This window comes from Pelophylax lessonae (genome assembly GCF_965119305.1).
Source record: "Pelophylax lessonae genome assembly, chromosome: 1".
NCBI classification, from domain to species: domain Eukaryota; kingdom Metazoa; phylum Chordata; class Amphibia; order Anura; family Ranidae; genus Pelophylax; species Pelophylax lessonae.
The window spans coordinates 129398644-129423250 of record NC_138768.1 but is presented as its reverse complement, the minus strand read 5'-3'; the positions used below and the strand labels follow the sequence as shown (position 1 = coordinate 129423250).

At 45.4% G+C, this 24607-nt stretch overlaps 1 protein-coding gene across 2 annotated transcripts in view; it reads left to right on the top strand.

Annotated features, from left to right (window-relative positions):
* The window catches only part of LOC309561249 (ras GTPase-activating-like protein IQGAP2), a 506552-nt gene that overhangs the window by 453004 nt on the left and 28941 nt on the right, over window positions 1–24607 (top strand). For both annotated transcript variants that reach the window (XM_082265047.1, XM_082265046.1), the window contains 7 exons: window positions 2061–2145; window positions 2994–3226; window positions 4244–4376; window positions 15606–15708; window positions 15986–16127; window positions 18489–18576; window positions 23300–23512. In XM_082265047.1, the coding sequence (XP_082121173.1) occupies window positions 2061–2145; window positions 2994–3226; window positions 4244–4376; window positions 15606–15708; window positions 15986–16127; window positions 18489–18576; window positions 23300–23512 (997 nt within the window). The remainder of the gene's footprint in view (window positions 1–2060; window positions 2146–2993; window positions 3227–4243; window positions 4377–15605; window positions 15709–15985; window positions 16128–18488; window positions 18577–23299; window positions 23513–24607) is intronic.

Here is a 24607-nt window from a genome sequence, read left to right as displayed (position 1 = left end):
GGTGGCCTTCTTGGTGGCTATTACTTCTGCGCGCAGGGTTTCGGAACTGGCGACGTTATGTCGTTCTTCCTATCTGGTGGTACTTCGTCTGGATCTGTCCTTCCTTCCGAAGGTGGTTTCCTGTTTTCACTTAAATGAGGACATCGTGTTACCCTCTGTGTGCCCTAAGCCAAAACATCCTAAGGAATTTGCACTGCGGGCAATCAGGGTGTACTTGGCAAGTACTGAGCCTTTTCGTAAGTCAGATTCGCTCTTTGTACTCACGAATGGCCAAAAAAAGGGCTGCCTGCCTCTGATGCGACAGATGGATTTGACAGACAGTTGTGCAGGCTTATTCACCTTTCCCTGTTAAGGCGCATTCTACTTGGGCGCTTAGTGGTTCCTGGGCTTTTCACCATCAGGCATCTGTGCTTCAGGTTAGCAAGGCAGCTACCTGATCGTCTGTTCACGCCTTTACAACATTTTATAAGGTAGATGTGCTGGCATCCGCCATCCGGCATCTTTTAGCTGCAAAGTTTTGCAGGCTACTGTTTAGAGGGCTTTTGGCCTTCCTTGAGAGTGTTTCCTGTTTGTTTCAGGTGGGCTTCATCTTGTTGTTCTGATGAGTCCTATGTTGCCATGTTGGCCGTGTTTAGCCTTGGGGGACTTGTTTTCTGCTGTTCCCACCCCTCATTTTATGGCACTGCTTTGGGACGTACCTACTGATATGCATCAGGAACTGCGTCCGTCAATAAACTATAGAGAAAACTGGATTTTTGCCTTACCGTAAAATCCTTTTCTCAAGTTCATTGATGGACGCAGTATCCGACCCTCTATTTGGAGTTGGGTTGGTATTACTTCTCTGACACTGCTTTGATACAAAACTGACATCCTATGCAGGAAGAGAGAAGGTATACCCCCTGGGACTGCCCATAGGTGTAGCCAGAGCTTTTTCTGGCTAGTGTCCTACTCCTGTAGGGGGCAGCATAACCCTACTGATATGCATCAGGAACTGCGTCCATCAATGAACTTAGAAGAAAAGGATTTTACGGTAAGTCACAAATCCAGTTTTACTTGCTACGTAATATATCCCACTGACTTTAAGATGCCATTGTAACAAGATACCGGTAATCTGTGTTTTTCTCTTAACCTGTCAGTAGTCATACATTTTTGGTTGATCGGTGTATATTTAGAATTCTTGTGGCACAAACATTTCCAAGTTGTAACAAGCACTTTGGGTCAAAGTACACAATCGTCAGCTCTATTTTAAGGCAGAACTGCCTAAAGATTTATTTATGATTTTACTGTGAGATAACTATGACTCTGTTCATGCCCACAGATTTTTCGATATCAGCAGTTTATTTTTATACAAACGCTACAAAAAAATCAGAGAACATACTGTATTTTTACAGGAAACTCTGAGCATATATGTATAATGATACTCATAGTGCTGGTAGTGTTTTTTGTTATTTTTTATGTACTAGTAATTTACTGTATGACTAGTCACCTCAGGCTTTCACCACCACTTGGTCCCTGATTTACTGCTGTGATTATAACATTGTGGAATGTACTGCACAGATGTCATACACCATACGTAATGAAGGCTAAGTAGTAACTAGAAAACATTAAAGTGGACCTAATATCTACTTGGAAGTAAACTTGTACATTGCACAATCCCATGATTTGCCCCAAAACGTAGCCATAAATGCAATTGATTGTGCAGAAACGTATTGTAAAGACAAATATACACAAATCTGATCCCTAGCACTTTTTGGATTGAAGTGCCTAGGGAGACCCCTGCTTTCCCCGTGTACGTAGGAAGATGGTCGTCAAGCTCCCCCACCATCCTATAATTTCTCATGAAACCGTGCATCCGCTGATTCCCTGTAGCATAGTTTTTCCTGGTGCTAATACTACAGAAATTTGTGGATAGCCCTGCAGAAAAGATATTACAATGCCTGCATTATAATAATGAATCTCTGTACAGTCAGTGCTGCTCAGAAGAGGCCTGAGACGCTGTAGCTCAAATAGCTTCAAATATAAATATAGCTTACTAAACTTACTTTATTTTCTTTCTAAAGTTACGGAATGAGGTATGTGGCCAAGGTTCTGAAAAATTCCTTACATGAAAAATTCCCAGATGCAACAGAAGATGAACTATTAAAGGTTAGTATGTTTACTTACAGGTATTATCAGTATTTAGATATGAACATTACAGTGACCTTAAAAAAAACTACTATATAAAACTAAAAAAATAAAAGTATACCACTAGGCTGATGGCTTGAAGGGGTTGCTTCCATTAAAGATTAACTCTAGACAAACCGCTAAATGCACAGATGTTGAGGATTTGTATTTTAGTCTACCAATTCTCAAAGTTTTTATAGCATTGAGGAATACGGTGGTGTCTTCTCTCTACCCCCTGCCTGCTGAATGGAAATAGAAAGAGCAGCAGTAGGCCAATGGGAGGCATTCCTCTGCTCACTGTACCCTCTCCTCCTACACATTGTGCATTCAGGGACCACACCCGCACCCACATGGATGTCAAATTGGGAGCAGGGACACAGCCGATGTGACCCAATTGACATCAGTGGGATGGGCTGCACGGGGATACACACAACACCAATGCATCCCCGTGTGGGTAAACACCGCTCTCCACAGGTGTATGCTTTAGTACGTCCAATGTGGATGAGGCCTAAGAGGGTACACGAGACATTTAAAAAGCACTTTTCTATTAAACAAAGCATTGTTTTGTATTGTTGCTCCTAAATAGGACTTGCTAGAGAAGGACAGCCACAGAGCTGGTACATTATTTTATAACCACAATTTAGGGGTGGTACATTTTGGCATAGATACCTTCAACATTTCAAAAGTCAAAGACCACCAAAATAGAAATGAAAAAAATTTGTTGCTGCAGGCCAATGCACTGCAAAGCGACTCTGACAGTCATTAAACCACCATGTTGGCTAGACTATTTTTACATTCTTATTCTTTGTTGATGTCCTTTCTCCTCTTAGATTGTTGGAAACCTCCTTTATTACCGGTACATGAACCCTGCTATAGTGGCCCCAGATGGATTTGACATAATTGACATGACAGCTGGTGGTCAGATTCATCCGGACCAGAGAAGGAACCTCGGTTCTGTGGCCAAAGTGCTTCAACATGCTGCTTCCAATAAGCTATTTGATGGAGAAAATACTCACCTGTCTTCCATGAACAACTACCTGTCTCAGACCTACCAGAAGTTCAGGTTAATTTGCTTTCCTGTTATTATTCTCCGTTTAGGAAAACAAACAATTACATTATGACATTTTTCTGTAAGAAGCCACTTTGTTGGCTAGGGGCACATTGCATGAAAAGGAGTGACACCATTTTCTACTTATGCTGCTTATGTATTCACTAGCAATCTGTATCTCATAAAAATATACAACTGGCAGAACCAGGGAATACCTAGGGGAACCTTTGGTCTTGGGGGGGATACGCTCAACCAATTAGTCTATTCATGGTAGAGGCCTATTTCTGAAGGCTGTATCATGCACTGTGTGCCACAATTGATGGGTGTGGCAAAAGGTATGTTTTCCTGGTTTATTCCAATCTTCCAAATCATAAACTTTGTGCTCAGCATTTGGCCACATGACATTCCAGAGCGACAAAGGAAGTTGGCACTGGCAGACTTTCTTTTTCCAGACATTGTGTCTGCAGGTCTAAATGGGGGGAGCAGATAGCTAAATAACACCCAGCATGTGTCATTGACTGTGGATTCCTTTGTTATCAAGATCTGAATGGTTGAATATATCCACACAGTGCAACCCACCCAAGATAATTTTTGTTGTACTAGTACCAGGGGGAATCTCATTACATACCTTATTTTAGACACAGTGATGCCATCACTTGGAGGCTTTTGTGCTCCTCTATGCAATACAGGCAGATAATGACTGGTGGGAGGGACCAGAAGGGTGCAGTACTTAGTGTCTTGAACGCAGAAAGTTGTATTAATGCCTAAATGGGATGCTGAGCCTCTGATTGAAGGACATTAAATCCAGTTAATGAAAGAGGGTGGGTGAGAGAAAGTTAGCCTAGCAGAAGGCCTAAATGATGCTTGATGTAACCTGATTTCAGTACAGGAGAGGAGTCTGAACAACTGCACAAGACAGAAAGGTAATGCTAAAGTACAGATTTAAGCATAAAAATACAAAAACATTAATAGAATGGTAATTTTTTGTTTTATGTGACATATGACAACAAAACAATTTAATTTTTAATTTAGAAAATTCTTTCAAGCTGCTTGTGAAGTTCCAGAACCAGAGGAGAAATTCAATATTGATGAGTATTCTGACTTGGTGACGCTAAGCAAGCCTATCATATACATATCAATAGAAGAGATCATCAATACCCATTCAGTAAGTAGATATAGTGATTCCTGGTATATGTACATATGTATGCGTATAGCATAACTGCCAAATTTAGGAAACCAACTCACATCTACAAGCAGGTTTTTCTTTTTTTAATGAAGAGTTCTTGGAAGGACAACATACAACGGAAAACCGATTTTATTCACTTGGTCTTTGGGAACAGCTAATACAGGACCTGACAAAAATGTTCAGTGCTTGTCAGCTACGGTAGTTGTTGGTCCCAAGTCTATCATATTAGTGCACTCTTTAGCAAGGGTGCGGTAGCCATGGTTCTGTTTCTACCATGAAAACGATCTGCATGAAGTTTGCATTGCCTTGATTTCCTCTGAATACTGGATTTTCTTTTGTTACACTTTAAAGTGGTTGCAAACTTCAGACATGAAATATGGACAAAGCACATCCTTCTATAATGTGTACTTGTCTCAATCCAGAGCATTACGTGTCATTTTTGTCTGCTGCTTCATTTCTCTGCTTTCTGAGTCCCGGTTCACACTACCGCGACTTGTCAGGCGACTTGTCAGCCTGACAAGTCGCGGTCCATTCTGTGCTACGGGAACCGTTCTAATAGGAGCGACTCAAGTCGCTCCGACTTAGAAAATAGTTCCTGTACTACTTTCGGGGCGACATCGGAGCAACTTGCATTGACTTCCATCACAGGTCGCCCCCGAAGTCAGATCGCCATAGTGTGAACCGACACTTAAGGAGTCACTTCTGACAAGTTTTCCTGACACCATGAAAAAAAGGTGACAGAGGAGGAAACTCCAGTAAACAGCCTGTGATTGACAGCTTTAGCTCTGTTCCTATGTGCTGTGTGGAGGGTGGTGTTTCTCTTCCCTCCAATCAGCTCTACTCACTGAGCTTTACAGAGTGTAATTTCAGCTCCCCGCCCCCTGCTTTCTGGAAGCTCAGACAAGCTATAAATATTGTGCACTTTAAATTGGTGTAAAGAAGAGAAGACAGATAAATAGGTACAGTTTATGTAGAAGGATTTGTTTTGTATCTGTGGGTTACCTGAGGCACACTTTGTCGTATATGTACGGGTTTACAAGCACTTTAACATAACATGTTATTAAGTATGTAGTTGAAACCTCCTCCTGTTTACTTCCATTTAGTCTGTTGGATCAGAACTAAAGCTACATTTAAAAAATTGCAAGCATGCAGGCAGGCAGTTTATTGCATAAGAGATATACTATGTTTCTTTTCAATAAAACAAACTTGCCCGTCTGATTGCAATCTTCTATTAAATGTGTGCTGAGCTGCACATGAAATGTGCAGCCCAGAGTTCATTCTTGGTACACTGACTGTATTCGTGCTGAAATGAATGACTCCCATGTCATTCCCCCACCAACTAATCAAACCAGTAAAAACCAACATGTGGAAGATAAGATGTCCGCACCCAGCGTGGCATCTACCAGTCACAATGCTGGAACAGAGGTGGGTATCTGTGGATCACCATAGCTTGTCTCTTCTCAGTAAAGATCTTGCCTGCTCAATTATTTTTAGTTTAGTTCCTCTTTAAAATTTCTGTTCTAATTTGTATCCTTTCTGTAATATCAGAACAGCACCCACTCACATTTCTGTACATACTAAAGGTCACTGACTGCTGACATTATGTCATCTGTATTATTGCTTTAAACTGTAGGATCCAGATTACCACATTAGTCTTCAATCTGAATCTCACATAGATTTTTTTTTCTGTTTTCATTCCAGTCCGTGACCTGCACTGGAGCATTGCATGGCTGCTCCGGCACTTAGTAATACATCCCATGGCATCCATAATTGCACATATTCGAAACAGATGTTAAAGGCTTGTAGTACCGGACTTTTTTACAGCAATGTATTTTAAATGAATTCAGTCTCAGACATAGGACTAGCCTTGATTTTCTATAAAAGGAAACTCACAAATCCTGTTTGTTTTTTTGTTTGACATCCTTTATTCACAAACCACTTCTTTATTTCCCATATTTTTACAAAACCAGGAAATTACACAGTCCTTTAAAGAGTCCATCGAGCCATTACATCAGAGTCCGCTCACAAAGGCACTTCCAGTATAACACCGACCTAAAACCACAAAGTGTAGAGTTAGGTTGGTGAGACACCGGAAAACCTACCAGTTGGATTGTGGGAGGAAACTTTAGCACCTGAATGAACATCCATGCCAACATAGGGAGAACATATAACGCCATTTGATTGTTGTCCCTGTTGAGAATCAAACACATAAGTACCCCCCGTAATAGCTCTGAGTACCCGTGTCTTCAAGCTAAACTCTGAAAAGCATGTGTATTTCATAAATCTTGGGGTGCTTTGTGTATTTCCTCCAGATCTGTGTAGTAATTTAGCATGAACATTTGTGTACAGGAACTTCCAGTAAAAAAGACTGTTGGTTTCTGCTCTCTCCGTGTGCAGTGTAACTGGTCTTGTCTCTGTCCCTTTTTATTGTTTTCTGCAGTCAGCCTGTAGTGGGTAGGCCTGCTGGGTCCCTGCTACAGCTCTGCTGTCTGCACAGGTTATATACATCATAGTGATGATGTTTCTTCTACTTTTGCATGGTAATACTTGGGCCTGCACAGGCATTTATGTATAATAACATATTGTACAATGATATGTTTGGCATCGTATTCTGTAGCACATTAAAAAGAGGGACGCACCTAGACCCACTGCACACATTTAAAGAATATGTTAACCCAACGTTTCGTATTCCTGATATGTGCCTGCTGTACTATGCATTTGTGTTACTTGTTCTCTTTTTATTGCTTCCTTTGTGTGGAATCCCTAGTGATCCTGCCAGTTCCCCTGCTTTTCTGTTTCAAACAGACCATGCTAGCATTGAGAGTACGTCCATATTAGAATGGTCAGTTTTCTAGCTGTGCTAGTAGAGCAGCCGGCCTGTCCTCCAATGGTCAGACTACTGCTTTCATACCTCCTTGTGCAGCCATTCACTGGGAAGGAAGATTAGTGTACTGCTTTTTCTCCACCCCCAACTCTCTAAGCCTTTATACAGCTGAGAACAGAGGTTGTGTGATCACTTCCGGAAAGTATTCACATCGCTCCTCACTTTTTCCACATTTTGTTATGTTACAGCCTTATTCCAAAATGGATTAAATTTAATTATTTCTCTTACGTCCTCCGACAGTCGCCGCCTCCTCTAAGTCATCACTGTTGGGTATTGTCTTCCTATCCGTAGGAATAGCTAGGCATATAGACTTAGTCCAAAGACAAAAGGCATTAGCATATACACACCCATGGGGGCTGTCCCATCTGGTCAATACCCCCCCCTGCATCACCACTCCCAACTCAGTTTTAATCTGCCTAGTGTCAGGAATAGTCAGGCTTCCCTTGTGCTGGGGCTTCAGTCTCAGCCTTCCTAATCTTTTATTTGATTTTCTTTGAAAATGTCAGTTTTTTCTTTTACTTTACTAGCTGTTTATTTTGTCAGCTTCTAGTGTTAGTCTTCTCTTCGGATGAAGATGGATCATGCGGTGCTGGGATTCGGACTGGCCGCCCTGGTTCTCCAGAGCAAAAGGGTCAGATGGACCCCCAGCCCACCATCGAGCGTTCAGCTATGGTTCGCCCTGGCATTACGAACGACCCATCCCTGTTCGCTACAGGGATGCAGCCGTGAGGTGGCTACCTCACAGGACTCGTCTGCGGTGCTGCAGCGTCATGTCCCTGGCTCACGGCACTCCCTGTCAGATGAGGACAGAGGTTTTCCGTGCATGGAGGCTCCCCACGCCATCTGGTACAGATAAGTACTTTTCTGTGTGGGGCCTCTGTTTGGGGTGGCAGTCTGTGTTGCTGTGTGTTCCCCGTGTCTGTGCCTGTGTGACTCCCTGTGCGATTCCTGCGGGGAACGCTTGTGCAGATCTGTATGTTGCCTGGGGGTCCCTGTCCCTGTGTCACCTTAGGTGCATGTTGGGGGTGCAGACGTTTTGTGCTTGTGTGGCGGCCGCAGCGGTGCATTTTCGCGCGGTCCGCCATCTTTGATTTGGGCACACATGTATAGCTCCTCTGGGGCAATCCTACATGTCTTTTTGGCGCCATCCGCCGCCATTTTGTGGGCGGTGGAATGATCGGTCCGGCCGCATGTCGGTGGCCATTTTGGCGTAGCCTCCAATGCATCCCTATGGGGCAGCCATTTTCCCGGGGTCTGGCTTATAGTCCAGTCCTCTCCAGCAGCACTTCCTTTCCATCAGCAGCAAGGACACTGGTAGCAACGCTCTGCGGGCTCTGCAGGTTATCACTCTCAATTTCCCTCTGTATATCGCTTCTGGCTCAGTTTCTTTTCTCCTTTGGGGGTCTTTCATCACTGTAGCAGTAGCGGTGGGCTGCGCACACCACAGCGTTCTTAAAGGGGACAGTACACCGTTTTTGCACTGTAGTTTGTTCTGATAACTTGAGCCATGGCTTCTCAGGAAAGCAAGTTTCCTCCAGCTTCAGTGGGGGGCCCCAGTTCTCCTGTGGCTCCGCTGCGCCACGATCTGGTTGCTCTGGCAAATTTGGAAGTGCTGATGTCTGAACGGGCTGCGAGAAAGAGTCCCAGGTTGTCTCTCTCTTCTGATTCAGATGGGGATATGGCTGCTGCTGCGAGCGTGCCCTTTTCAGGGTCCCGTTCATCCTTTGACCCCCCGGGGTCTTAGGGGGAGGCTGAGATGGAGGGGGATGATACCTCCTCCCTGGGGTCGCCTGTAGTACGGGCGACCATAGATGGGTTGGTTGTGTCTGTCAAGGACACCTTACATTTAGAGGATGAGCCCTGTCCTCCGGGCGTTGTGTCCTCCTTTGGGACACACGGGACCCGCACGTCTGCGCAGGTTTTTCCCTGCCCAGAGGAATTCCATGATATTGTTAATGAACAATGGTGCACGTTGAAACGTCCATTCCTGGTACCTAGTCGGTTCACATTGCTTTATCCTTTTGCACCGGCTACTGAATCACGATGGTGTGTGCCTCCACGGGTAGATCACACTGTGGCCGTGTTGAACAAGGCTATCTTGGTTCCTACTGAGGATACCCCGGTTTTCCGGGATCCCACGGACCGGCGTTTGGAGTTTCTTGCTCGCCAGTCCTATACGGTGGCGGGTTCGTTGCTCAAACCCGCTTTTGCGTCCGTTCTGGTGGCTCAAGCGGTGACGGATTGGACTGAGGTGCTTAGGAGCAATCTCGTGTCTGAGGGTGTTCCGCCTGCATGGCTGGAAATGGTGGATCGGATCCACCGAGGAGTCAGGTACTTGTGTGATGCAGCCTTTGCTGAGGCCCCCTTAGTGGCTCGCCTCTCTCGTGTCGCGGTGCTTGTCCGGCGACTGATTTGGCTGAAGAGCTGGTCGGCCGACCAGTCCTCAAGGGAATCTGTTGCTGATTTCCCCTATACTGGCTCTCGCCTTTTTGGCGAGGCATTGGACGCCCTGGTAAAGGGCGTCACGGGGGGCAAGAGCACTATGCTGCCCCTGAACCCGAAGAACATGTCTTTTCGAGGCAAGCAGGGTTCTGCGCCTAGATCCTGCCAAGGGTCCGTTCGTGCCTTTCGGACAAAATCTAATGGCAAGCCCTTCAAGGCCCATGGCACTTGGAAGAAGTCCTGGGCGGGTAAGCGGAAGTCCGGCAATGCCGGCTCGGCGGGTCAATCCGCCTCTGCCTGAAGGGACGCCCCCACCCATTTCAGGGGTGGGGGGACGTTTGCACGGTTTCCTCCAACTTTGGCTGCTCCGGATTTCGGACAGGTGGGTTCAGGACATCGTTCGATCAGTTTTCAAGATCGAATTCCTTTCCCGGCCGGCGAACAGATTCTCTCCCTCTAATCTCCTTCTGCTTCTGGGGCGTCTGTAGGACTTGCGTCACACGGCGCAGGACCTGCTTGCTCAGGGGGTGTTTGTCCCGGTGCTTCATCGGGACAGGTTTCGGGGGTTTTCTTCGAATCTGTTCTCTGTGTCCAGGATGGAGGGCAAGGTACGTCCTATTCTGGACCTGTGAGCACTGAACCGCTTTGTGCGTGTTCGGGAGTTTCGAATGGAGTCTCTCCATTTGGTGGTGGCCTCTTTGTATCCAGGGGTATTCCTGGCTTCGATAGATCTGAAGTATGCGTACCTGCTCATCCCCACCTTCGGGGGTCATCAGCGGTACCTTCGGTCTGCTTTCGCAGAGGACCACTGTCACTTTGTGGCGTTACCCTTCGGTTTCGCTTCGGCACCAGGGGTGTTTCCCAAGGTGTTGGTGCCAGTTCTGGGCCTGCTGAGGGCCCAGGGCATTGCGGTCCTGGGTTCCTGGACGATCTGATTCTGAGATCACATGCCAGCCAGGACCTTGTGCGCGATCTGTCCGTCACGGTACAGGCGCTCCTGGAGTTCGACTGGACCATCACCGTTCAAACTTCGGTGTTGTCTCCGTCGCTTCGCCTTCCCTACCTGGGAATGGTTCTGGGCTCTGCTCAGGCAAAGGTGTTCTTGTCGGAGGACACGCTCCGGACTTTGCGGGACGAGCTGAGGTCCCTCAGGGACAACCCGTCCTCGACACTCAGGACCTGTATGCGGGGCCTGGGGTTGGTGGTATTGGCCTTCGAGGCGATACCCTGTGCTCGGTTCCACACGTGGGATCTCCGGACGGAGATCCTGGACAGGTGGGACAGACTGTCTCAGTCCTTGATTCTGGATGTCTCCTTGAGTCGTCAGACCAGATGGACTCTTCTGTGGTGGCTCCGGTTCCCGTCGGTGGCGGAAGGCAAGTCCTTCAGTCCGTTGGTGTGGACGGTGGTTACCACGGACGCCAGCCTGTCGGGCTGGGGTGCAGTCCTGGGCACACTGTCTGCCCAGGGTACTTGGTCGGGGGAGAGGTCCTCCATCCCGATGTATGTACTGGAGTTGCGAGCGATCAAACTCTGTCTTTTCCAATGGTCGGACTGTCTCCGGGGTCTGCCTGTCCGCGTACAGACGGACGATACTACCGCGGTGGCTTTGGTCACCAACCAGGGTGGCACCAGGAGTGCTCGAACGGCCCAGGAGGTAACCAACATTCGGTCTTGGGCCGAGAGTTATGTCCCGGCGCTCTCTGCTGTTCAGATGCTGTGTGCGAGGTGGGGATCCCCGGACATGGATCTTTTCGTATCCCGGCTACATCTAACGGTGGAAAGGTTCGTGGCAGGAACGCGCGATTCGTTGGCGGACGCCTCGAATGCGTTGGTGGCCTCTTGGCATCAGTATCGTCTGATGTGCACCTTTCCTCCGGTTCAGTTGCTATCCCGGTTCCTCCGCAGATTGGTCTCGGAACCGCGCATGGTGATTCTGGTGGCTCCGGACTGGCCTCGCCGGTCCTAGTACGCCGACGTTGTTCACCTGGCAGTGGCGCCTCCTTGGCGTCTGCCTCTGCGGGAAGATCTCCTGTCTCTAGGTCCGATCTTCCGTCCCGCTTTACAGTCGTTGCGTCTCCCACCTCTCATGTCTATACTGCTTTGGGACATCCCAACAGTGATGACTTAGAGGAGGCGGCGACTGTCGGAGGACGTAAGAGAAAACTGAATTTTTGTAAAATCTTACCTGTAAAATTCCTTTCTCTGAGTCCTCCGACAGTCGCCTCCCCCGCCCCTCTTTTGGGGTTCTTATTACCTACTGCTATGCTACCAAACGGAGTTTGGAGTGGTGATGCAGGGGGGGTATTGACCAGATGGGACAGCCCCCATGGGTGTGTATATGCTAATGCCTTTTGTCTTTGGACTAAGTCTATATGCCTAGCTATTCCTACGGATAGGAAGACAATACCCAACAGTGATGACTTAGAGGAGGCGGCGACTGTCGGAGGACTCAGAGAAAGGAATTTTACAGGTAAGATTTTACAAAAATTCAGTTTTTCCTCAAAGTTCTACAAACAATACCCCATAATGATAACGTGAGAGAAGTTTGTTTGAAATCTTTGCAAATGTATTAAAAAAAAAAAAAAAAGACATCCCATGTACATGTTCACAGCCTTTGCCCAATACTTTGTTGAAGCACCTTTGGCACTAATTATAGCCTCAAGTCTTTTTGAGTATGATGCTACAAGCTTGGCACACCTATTTTTGTGCAGTTTCTCCCATTCTTCTTTGCAGGGCTGCTCAAGCTCCATCAGGATAAATGAGGAGCATCAGTGCACAGCTATTTCCAGATCTCTCCAGAGATCTGTGCCTTGATACAACTTGGTCTCTGAGGTCTACAGACAATTCCTTGGACTTCATGGCTTGGTTTGTGCTCTGATATGCACTGTTAACTGTGGGACCTTATATAGACAGGTGTGTACTTTTCCAAATCGTGTCCAATAGACAGATTATACCACAGGTGGACTCCAATCAGGTTGTAGAAACATCTCAAGGATGATCAGTGGAAACAGGATGCACCTGAGCTCAATTTTGATTGTCATGGCAAGGTGAATACTTATGTACATGGGATTATTTTGTTGTTTTATTTTTAAAAAGTTGTGCAAAGATTTCAAACAAACTTCCCTCACGTTTTATTATGGGGTATTGTAATCTATACATATATATATATACTATACATCCAGCCGTGGCCAAAAGTTTTGAGAGTGACACAAATATTAATTTTCACAAAGTCTGCTGCTTGTGTTTTTAGATCTTTTTGTCATATGTTGCTATGGTATACTGAAGTATAATTACAAGCATTTCATAAGTGTCAAAGGCTCTTATTGACAATTACATTAAGTTTATGCAAAGAGTCAATATTTGGAGTGTTGAACCTTCTTTTTCAATACCTCTGCAATTCTCCCTGGCATGCTGTCAATCAACTTAAGGGCCACATCCTGAGTGTTGGCAGCCCATTCTTGCATAATCAATGCTTGGAGTTTGTCAGAAATTGTGTGTGTGTGGGGGGGGGTTGGGTTTTGTTCACCCACCTCTATAGGATTGACCGCAAGTTCTCAATGGGAATAATGTCTGGGACGTTTCCTGGCCATGGACCCAAAATTTTGATGTTTTGTTCCCCAAGTTACTTAGTTATCACTTCTGTCTTATGGCTAGGTGCTACATCATGCTGGAAAAGGCATTGTTCGTCACCAAACTGTTCTTGGAGAATTTGCTCTCGGAGGATGGTTTTTGTACTATTCTTTATTCATGGCTGTGTTCTTAGGCAAAATTGTGAGTGAGCCCACTTCATTGGCTGAGAAGCAACCCCACACATGAATGGTCTCAGGATGCTTTACTGTTGGCATGACACAGTACTGATGGCAGCGCTCACCTTTACTTCTCTGGACAGGGTTTTTTTTTTTTTTTTTTTCCGGATGCCCCAAACAATCAGAAAGGTGATTCTAAAGAGAAAATGACTTTACTCCAGTCCTCAGCAGTCTATTCCTTGTACCTTTTGCAGAATATCAGTCTGTCCCTATTGTTTTCCCTGGAGAGAAGTGCCTTCTTGACACCAGGCCATCCTTCAAAGGTCTGTCTCACTGTGCATGCAGATGCACTCACACCTGCCTGCTACCATTCCTGAGCAAGCTCTGCATTGGTGGTGCCTAGATCATGCAGCTAAATCAACTGTAGGAGATGTTCCTGGCACTTGCTGGACTTTCTTTATGGGGTTAAGTTCATTTTCATGGCAAAGAGGGACTTTGCAATTAATAGCAAAAACTGTTCCCACAAAGTTGGGAGCATGAATGGTCCAAAATGTCTTGGTATGTTGATGCCTTAAGAGTTCCCTACACTGGAACTAAGGGGCCAAGCCCAACCTCTGAAAAACAACCCCACATTATAATCCCCCCCTCCACCAAATGATTTGGAACAGTGCACAAAGCAAGTTCCATAAAGACATGGATGAGCGAGTTTGGGGTGGAGGAACTTGACTGGCCTGCACACAGTCCTAACTTCAACCAGATAGAACACCTGTGGAATAAACTAGAGCGGAGACTGCAAGCCAGGCCTTCTCGTCCAACATCAGTGCTTGACCTCACATGCGCTTCAGAAAGAATGGTCAAACGTTTCCATAGACACACTCCTTGAGGTCTTCCCAGAAGAGTTGAAGCTGTTATAGCTGCAAAGAGTGGCTCAACTCAATATTGAACCCTACGGACTAAGACTGGGATGCCATTAAAGTTCATGTGTGTGTAAAGGCAGGCGTCTCAATACTTCTGACAATATAGTGTATTTACAAATGTTTTGCCTTTCATTTCTATTTTAAACTGAATGGATTGTTTTACAAGGTATGGGTTTACATTTACTTTAAAATGGTTGTAAAAGTACAGTGAAAGGTTTTTTTTTTTTTTTTCCTTAATGCATTCTCTGCATTAGGGTAAAAAAAAATAATAATCCCCCTTTCCAAACCACTTCACAGAGCAGGTAACTGTAAAGCTTTACAAACACTAGCTACTAAACGTTACCTGTGTTAACTCATGTTATATGAGAAATAACCGCAATACCACGTGACCTTTAGGTGGTGCTACGAAAAAGGTGGTCTTCTGCCGAAAACTCCAACGATGTTTGTTCCGGTGACTGTACACCAGGAATAATTGGAGATTTCGACCACTTGGGGTTTTTACACAACACTGACAGCCTATATACTTTGGTAGAGGATTTAATTAGTGGAGATTGTTAGTCCGCCCGCTAGTTGTTGCCTAGGAGGTGGCCATGTTTTTGGTTACTAGCGGTCGAACTAATAATCTGCACAAATTAGAGCATCTATCGGAGTGTATAGGCTGCCGGTGTTGTGTGAAAACACCAAGTGGTCAAAATCTCTGATTATTCCTGATGTATACTCACCGGAAGTAACGTTGTTGGAGTTTTTGGCAGAACTGTGGCATTGTAGAGTGCATCTATGTGCTGCTCGTGGCTTATAGATTGATTCTAGGCACACATGTAAAAGTAATAATCTTCACAACACATTAACACAAAATATTTTATTAGGAAAATTTCATATATAAGTAAAAAGAAAAGAAGGTATTCTTGTGCTTCAACAGTTCTGGGATCACGGTGAAGAACACAACAGGAGTGATCTATGAGAATATACAGTTGAATTCCTTGGGGAAGATGTGCAGCAACACTGCACATTTTATTATGAAGAAGCAACCCTGTATTTGTTTTAGGCTATTCACATCACACCAACATATTTTACAGCAGAGACCTCTATATCAGTTCCTCCCCTGATGGAGCTTACAGTCTGCTGTCCCCACCACAGTCATATACATTTGAGACTAACTTCTAATTAACTGTTATAGCATTTTTACATCTTTTCTATGACGTTTTTGTCACTGTAGCTACTTTTGGAACATCAGGATGCCATATCACCGGACCACAATGACGTTTTACATGAGTTGTTGGAGGATCTCGGATCAGTCCCAGATGTGGAGTCTTTTCTTGGTGAGACATTTTCTTTTTCCTGTGCGCTGTACTATGTTTGTCACTGTGACCTAATAGACAAGTTTTTGTCATATCATTTCCTCTTCTGTGTTTCCGAGGTCTTTGAGATAAATTCAAGGTCTTATTGTTAAGTTTTGCGATGTTTAGATGTAAAGACAAATTCTGTATCACCAACAAAAATCGTCAGGGACACTTTGCTTTATAATACTGTATATATACACATACTCAATATACTGTATACGAATATATATTCATTTGTGCCTATGATTTCCAACAGGTGAGGGTGCAGTTGATTCTCACGATCCTAATAAGGAGAATGCACTTAGTCAACTGGCAAAAACTGAAATTTCCCTTACTTTAACAAGCAAGTTTGATTTAAAAGACGGTGGGGATCAAGACATGAAAGGCCTGATGATCAAGTATGTATTTTGTTACGGGATATCATTTTTGTGGTCTCTATACAGCGTAACAGAGATGTTTAAAAAGAGTTTCTAAAGATGTTTTATTGTATTTAACTGGGTAAACTTTATTTGCATTTTACCCCACTGACATTAATAAGTGCCGGTTCACATATGTGCGGCTGCGGCGATCGCATATAATATCGGAGTGCACTGCTCCTTCATTATATGCGATCGGGTGTGCGGTGCGAATTCAGCCATACACTCTGTATGGCTAAATTCGCACTGCACCCGCAGCAAAGACGCACAGGACCCTTTTTTTGAGCCGCATCAGGATCGGATCGCACAGTGGTTCACACTTGTGCTATCCGATCCTGTGCCAACTGCGATCAAACTGGGGGTGTCGTTAAGATTACATTGACACCCCCAGCGTATTGCATATGGCAGTGTGAACTGCCAAGGGTGCGTTTGCGATGCGGGAACAGGCTGCGAATTCGCAGCCTTCCCGCATCACATAAGTGTGAACCGAGCCTTAGATTACCTCAAACATGTCTTTCACTGGGGCTACCTAACTGGAAGCCTGGTGTGCGGGCAGACCTTCCCCTCCACAAAAACAGTTTCAAATATGTTAAGATTTGTTTTTAAAATTAATTTTACATTATCGCATGACAAATTCCATTCGGTTTTGAATCCCTTTTTAGTCAATATATAAAAATTTCTCCTGCCAGATAAAACTTTCAAATAATTTACTGTCGGTAATGAAGTCCTTTTTACTAATATTTTCCTGCATGATGAACCAATATCATTTTATTTCTATTTTTTTCAGACAGATAAATATCAGAAACCTCACTGATTATTAAGTTATCTCTTACAGAATAGCATTAAATCATTCTTTGCCAACTTTGATTGTATAGTGTCAGAATTGCTTTGTAGTAAGAAATGGAATGGACAAATTAAAGCCTTTTGATATTAGTACAAATGTGTTATTATTATTATATCTTACAATATTGAGCCCTTTCAGTAAAATAGTGCAAGGAGCTAAAGTGACCAATCAGATCCAATGTTTTTACAGTGCATAATTTAACAGTGTTCTTTAGGTTTTTGCAATTTCCACCTAGTGTACTTGCACTGGATATTAAACAAGGCTAATCTGCAGAAAAAATATACATGGAATTACTTAGAATTTTTTATGTTGTGTTAAACCAGTGCAAAAAAGACTAGCTTTTTTTTTTTTGTAAGCAAACTGGATGCTCGATTTATTTTTTTTTTCTAGGTTCATATCTTGATAAAGTCTACAAAATGCTTGCCAAAATAAAAAAAAAGTTTAACATGTGCAAACATGTTTTCCTATGCATAATTATCCGGTGGTGATGATGCTATGTGTAGGAGCATCTTTCCTTATCTTCCATTTCCACAAATAGCTTTGTGTTTTCCTTGACTTCAGAAAAAAAAAAGTTCACTGTCCTGAATTTTTTAGTGCGCCAGCTGCTGCCCAAGTTAAAGAAGAAGTATAGCCAAAGCTTTTTTGGCTGTACTCCTTCTATGGATCATAAAAAAGCAGCTTGTTCTGCACTCCTGTGCCCTGTTAGCCGACAGCGCACTAAAGCCCGCTGTAGTCTGACTGCACTGAGCCGGTCCACGCTCTGAATAGATCCTGACCGGATCCTGGGACCTGCTGAGAGCCTGAGCAAGCTGTTCCTCCTCTACAGCCTCCTCTACAGCCCAGCGCTCCAGCGAGAGCTGGAGGGGCAGAGCAGAGATGCTGAAGACTAGCAGTCACCAGTTTTCTGCAGCCTGAACACTGGGAACTGAGTGATCAGCAGTGTTTGATCACTCATTTCTCAGGCTTAGACCTGGAGAAGGAAAGATGCAGCATCCACCTAGGTGAGTATAATTTGTTTTTACTTAAACCTATACTTCTCTTGTAAGCCGTTTTAAGAATGTGCTTTCCTCTGCATATTTTTATACATTGATCATTAAAAAAAAAATAATGTGAGATTACATGTTTAATCAAAAGCAATCCTGATCTAATTAATTCAATACAAAACAAGAAAGTTGAAAAAGAAAAAATAGATTAGGAACAAAATGGAGCCTAAAGAAGGTCTGCATTAAGTAAGTAATTCTTCATCTGACAACATCTGATCAGTGGTGTGGAAAATGAGGCAATGGCTTCTGCCATCTAAGAAGGCCTCTTTCACACATGCAGTCAGGGAGCTGTAAATATAGGCATTTGAGCCAAGGTTTTACTGCCCCCTCACTGCCCACCTAAAACATAATGCAGCATGGAAGGGACTGTACACATGCCACAGCATTGATGTTTTGCTTTATGCCAAAGATAAATTCAGACATGCCCATTTTATTTGTCTTTATTTTCCCACACAGGACAAAGAAGTTGATAGTTGATGTAATCCGCACACAGCCTGGAGAAAAACTTTTAGAGATTTTAGAAACACCAGCTTCTTTGCCACAGGTAAGTCTGTAGTAAGCAGACAGCACCTGAAAACTCAGATGTTAATACAATTGTGTGGATTCACATTGAAAAAGTGGCCTGTCATCAAACTTGAAGTGATCCTGTCAAAGTGCAGACGCCAAAACGTTAATTCTCCTGTGACACTTTCTACTCTACTGCACACTTGTCACCTCGTTCACATGGGCATACTATAGCCTACGCCTGCTCAAGGACCATGTTTGCCCACAGAGGGATGCACAGGTGTTCCATGCATTCCAGTGCAGGCAGTCCCACTCATTTCAGTTGGGGCACAGCCACTGCTCCCTATTTGACAGCTGTGTGGCTATGGGTGTAAGGCCCCGAATGCACACTATCTGCTTTCAGGGCTGTGTCCCTGCACACCTACAGCTGTCCAATTGGGAGCAGCGATTGTGTCCCAATTAAGGTGAACATCCCATGCACAGAACACCTGTGCATCCCTGTGTGGGCAAACTTGGTCCTTGCATGGACATATGCTATAGTATGCTCATGTTAAAAAATTCTGTTGGGTCTTTATTGCTGTCTGTATCCCTCTTGCAGACATTCACCCACTCTATTGCAATAATGAGAGAAAATGTAAATGTTTTAAGTTGTCACTCAAACAGGAATAGAAGGAAAATCTTGCATTGGGGATACTTGTTTTAGTAACAACTGTCTAAGAATTTTTTTCCTTCATTTGGAGAGATCTCCTCCCACTTCCAGTTGTGTCCTGAAAGTGAAGAAAAATCACTGTAAAGTGGCAAGGCAGTTATACACCTGATAAATGACAGATGTAGAAAGAAAACTCCCAAAAGCGCTAGTACCCAAATATATTGTTAGTTTAGGAATCAAATTAAAAACGTGTTGGCTCTGACAACAGCCAACCACAACCATTGTTCTTTTATTCTCTGAATATGAGCAATCACCCAGAGATGTCTTTATGCTTACAAATTTTAAAAGATTCATGAGCTATATTCATAACAGCCGGGCAAATTACAATCACATGCCTAGACTCCCCATCATTCGCCATTTGTAGCCCTCCCTCTCTGCTCTAGGTAATCAGTTTTGTCTAGTCAGGAGTAAGGACCTAGCCTCCCAGCTGGAATCTCTTGCCCTAGCAATTTTTTTCTCCTTCCTTACATCTTTTGTTTTTTCTCTTGGGAGATCTACAATCAACTGCCAGGCTGGGCGACGGGCTAGATAATCTAGATCCATTGTTCCCCCCCAGCCAGCGAGCATGTGCAGACCACAGCTGCGCACTAGGTCGGCCGCGACGTAGACAGAGGCTCGCCTGCAAGTTAAACATCTCGCAGGGACACGTATGACCAGGCTTGGGCCTGAGTCGCAGCGGTCCCTTAGCCGACAGCCTACCTTTTTCGGTGGCGAGGATTCTGTCTGGAGCGTTACCCACACCATGGAAGGGTAAGTACAGTATACCCCCCCCCCCCTCTCCCCTTTTGCCATTTTTTTGGGGTGGACATGGGTAACCTCCAGGGACAGTCAGACCTGGGATTCCCCCACTCCCTTCCCCCCCTGTCTGGACCTGGAGTCTGGTGGGGGTACAAGGGCAGAGAATGCAGCGGAGACCCCTGGGGTCTCCCCCACTATCCCCATTCTGTAAGGGTCCTGGAATAGTGTGTGTCCCGCCCTGGTAGTCTGCAGTGGTCCCAGTGCAAGAGACCCCTAGGTGCATGCCCTACTGTTTGCAGTGTGGGTAGAGTGCAGTGGGTCCTAGTGCAGAGACTGGTGCAGAGTGTGCAGTGCAGCGGAGTCTCCCCTAACGTGTGTCCTACCTTCGGGGGGGTCCCCATGCAGAGGGTGCAGGGAAGACCCCAGCAGCATGCTTCAGCGTTTGTAACTGATGGTGGCCATTTTCCCTTAGTCTGGCTGGTCTCCAGTTGGCGGCCATGTTTATGTAGCCCAATGTCACAGGGCCATTTTCCCTTAGTCTGGTTGTTCTCCGGTTGGCGGCCATGTTTGTGTAGCCCGATGATGTCACAGGGGCCATTTCCCCTTAGTCCAGGAGACGCTGGAGACGACCGCAGCCTCCTGGGGATGCCGAAGCTCCTACTCTTCCTCCTCAGTTTCCTCTTCCTGTGCCTGGGACATATGAACAGGGATGGCGCCCATGATGATGCTGGGTTTGAATTCTCAGGCGCTCCTCCGGTTGGTAGAGTCCTTGGGAGTCCCTATTATCTCTCTCTCTCTGCTGATAGGTACCCTGAGCCTTTGGTATCCTTTAGTGGTACCAAAAGATCGTTTTTGTACTGCAGGGTCTTCCTTTCCTTATGGAGCCTCAGGGTCACATCTCCCCCTCTGACCCCCTCATGGAAGTGGCAGGTCCCTCAGAACCCCAGCTTGCCATAATTCCATTGACGGCGGTCTTGCAGTCCTTAGTGTACCGGGCAGAAGTGGCATGTGGGCAAAGGCCCAGAAGGAAGTGTCCCCCGCCTTCCCCTGCTCAGTCTGACTCATCTGAATTTGAGCCTGATGCCGCCGTGGACATCCAGGGGGGACTTAATATCACACCCCCAGATCCATCTGATAGTGAGGATGATTCCTCTATGGTCGCAGCAGCGATTGAAATGCGCTGGTAGACGCACTTAACACTGCAGTGTGTGACTTTAAAAATGGACGATGCGGCTGATGTAGCCACAGACGTGACTGTGTCGTTTGGTACGCATAAGTCACCTCGCACTCCAAAGGTGTTTCCTTATGTGCCTTATTTTGACAGGTTTTCCTGTAAGGAATGGGAACAACCAAAGTTACAGTTTTTGGTCCCCAGTTGTTTTGCTGTACATAACCCTTTTTAGGAGTCCCTTTTAAAAAGGTGGACTAGTCCACCAGTGGTGAACCCTCCTGTTTCCAGATTGAATAAAGCAATCATGATCCCAGTAGAGGAATCCCCGTCCTTTAAGGACCCGGCTGACAGGAAAGCGGAGGCTGTGGCAAGCAGCATGTTTACGATGGCTGGTTCGTCGTTGCGGCCAATCTTTGCCTCAGCCCTGGTGTCTCAGACCCTAACTGAATGGGCCAGGGTGGGGGGAGTACCTTCCTGCCACAGTCAAGGAAAGGGAAGGAGCAGAGGGGGGGGCCCTCCTTCTCAACCAATAGAAAATTATTTTGTCCTTCTGAGACAAAGAATAAGGGAAAAAGATCTTTTAAATCTTCCCCGGGAGGTTCCAAGCAACCTTGCTCTGGTAAGCCTAGAGCTAGCTTCTCCAGACCAGCAGACAAGACCCCTTCAGCATGAAGGTCTACCCTCACCCACTATTGGGGTGGGGGGACATCTTCGCTGGTTTCCGGTCTCGTGGACTTCTTTTGTGAGTGTCAAGGAGATTTGCAAAATATTTCTTTTGGGTACCGAGAAAGGGTGGGCAAAGCTTGTTCTTTTCAGGGTATTTTAGGTCCTGAGTCTCCTTTAGCGGATTTAATTCCTGCAAAGGTTCAGGTAATGTCTGAACTACCTAAAGTCCCCCTATCACTGTCCAGGAAATTGAATTACCTAGGTCTGATTTTAATTCTGACCAGGGTGGTCCTTCCTCTGGATAAATTTCAGGAATCGCAGGCCTTGATTCACCGGTTGCTGTCACACAGATAGTTCTCTCTCCCGATTCGCATACAGGTTCTGAGTCTGGTGGTATCCACCTTCAAGACAATTCTGTTTGCACAGTCCTACATGCAGCTCCTTTAGCAGATTAGGCTCCACAGGAGGATACCGAAGTTTGTGGTGAGGTCACAGGGTTCCTCTGACAGACGTTGCAGGCGTCCAAGGGCCACGGTAAGGCCAGTCTCATCCTCGGGTAAGGCTTCTTCCACAGTTCCTGCGAGGAATCGAGAGCGAGGATCTTCCAATCATCCTGGTGGCCGTAATCGTCTTCAAGCAAGATATACCATCGTACGTGGTATACTGACACAGTGAGAGGCAGCTGTGTAAAATGCAAATACTTCTGGTGTACTCTGGGAATTTTTTGTCATATTTTGTATGTTTGTTAAAGTAACTAGCAATAGCAGAATAAAGTCTTACAACAGTATGGGAGACTTCACGGGATGCCATCCGTCCAACTCGACCAGAGGAAACATTGCAATAATTAATAAAAATCGAATGCTTCTCCTGAATGGCATTGAGCATTCAGACCGATTTAACTTAGTTCTGGCAGCAGAGGGGAAATCTCGCTTACTGCTGTGGAACACAGCACTGCTTAATATATGTAGCAGATGCTACAACAGTATAGTACAGCCTTACACAGCGGCTGCATCAGTTAGTAATTGAAATAGTTTGTTTGGACCAGCTTGCCCGAAAGAAACTATTTCACGTCAAAGTAAACCTGGAATTCGACTTTTAACTGGATGATATGTGCATCCCTCAATTCAGAGACCCATTATGTTCTGGGGTGTGGGGGTAGGTGTCATATAGCTGCTGGCAATAATTGCATGCTAAAAATCCGACATTCTGGTTGTACCAAATTCAATCGATGGATCGACTTTGGTAGATTCAACCTGCCCATACATGGCTCAAATCTCGCCCGGTCCCGACTGAACCGGCCCAGATTCAATCCATCTATGGCTGGCTTTAGAGGTTGGTTGTTCTTCCATGTTGGTAGAGGTTGGTTGTTCTTCCATGTTGGGTATGTTGGTGTTAAACATTTATAAACCCCCACTCTGGCTTCCAGAATGATTCCTTTCTGTAGTAGGTAATTTGTTAACAAATGTGATCTATTTTCAGGAAAATGAACACTTAAAAGTCATTGAGAAACGAGCTGCACTTGATGCCAAGACTCCTGATAAAATGAAGAGGAGTCAGTCTGTGTTTGAAGATGGCCAGCTTCCCCTGGAACAGAAAAAGAGGAAAATTCTGCGGAATCTGCGGACATTAGAACAAGCAGGGCTAGTGTCTGAGGAGAACAAGTATCAAGAAATCATCAATGAAATAACAAAGGTATTTTATTAATAATTCATATTAAATAATACAGTTAGGAATCATCCAAATACCATGTCCATTACAGATAAATAGCTGATAATTGAATACATTTTGGTTACAATCAGTTCATAAAGCCCAACTCAATGCACCATGCATCCTCTTCCTTAACCCCCTCGTGTAGTGTGTCTTTTTTTCTTTCCAGATGTCTTCAGGGTTGTCAGACCATGACATTGCAGGTTTTTATTCCTCTTTGCCTTTTCTGCAGGCTGGCTGTTTCTCCTTGTGGATGAGGTGGGCACCACCCTTTTTCAGTATACTGTGAATGAAGGGCGCTACAGTGATGCCTCCTACTGGGGCAAGTCCAAACAGACTGCATTCACAGTATGTCTTCATTCATCTGGGTGAGTGATGCTGGGAGTCATTCAGGCTGGAGGACTAAGGACATCTTGTCATGAAGAGGAGGAACAATGGGGAGGAGCTCCAGATTAAAGTGATTGTAAAGTCTTGTTTTTTTATAAAAAAAAAAAAATAACGAACATGTTTTCTCAGAATCGTCTTCCAGGACAGCCCATGAGACCTTAGGGCTCCTCCCCCAGGGACAGGAAACACATTCCAAAATTTAAATAAAAAGGCGGTCCCTTAGTCCTCACCTTCAGTATTTAGTGTTTCCTCCGGACAGGGGGTAACATGTTCCTGGAACTGAAGCTCCCGGTCTCCTGGACTGTCCATGGAAAGACTTGGGGGATGCATCTCCTCTTGCCCAAAGCGGTACCCCTTAGTGCCGCAATAGGGGCTGACCGCTGTCTCCTGCTCTCTTCGCCTCTCGGCAGGACCTCGGGTGTCGTCTGGTGGAACGCTGGGGAGTCCGCTCCGTTGGTCGGCAGGTTCCTTGGAGCAGCAGGGCTGTGTACCCGTGAACCGCCGACTTCGAAAGTAATTTTGAAGTTGGCGCCAAAAACGGAGGGGGCGGAACTCAGGCGCGTCCACTCTGGCCTCACAGGAAGTGACAGTGTCACTTCCGGCGCAGTGACGACATCCGCGGGCGCCGGAAACCCTCGTTCCAGTTTCCGAAGGCGCGAACAGAGAGTTCAAATGGGCGACCAATGTTAGGGG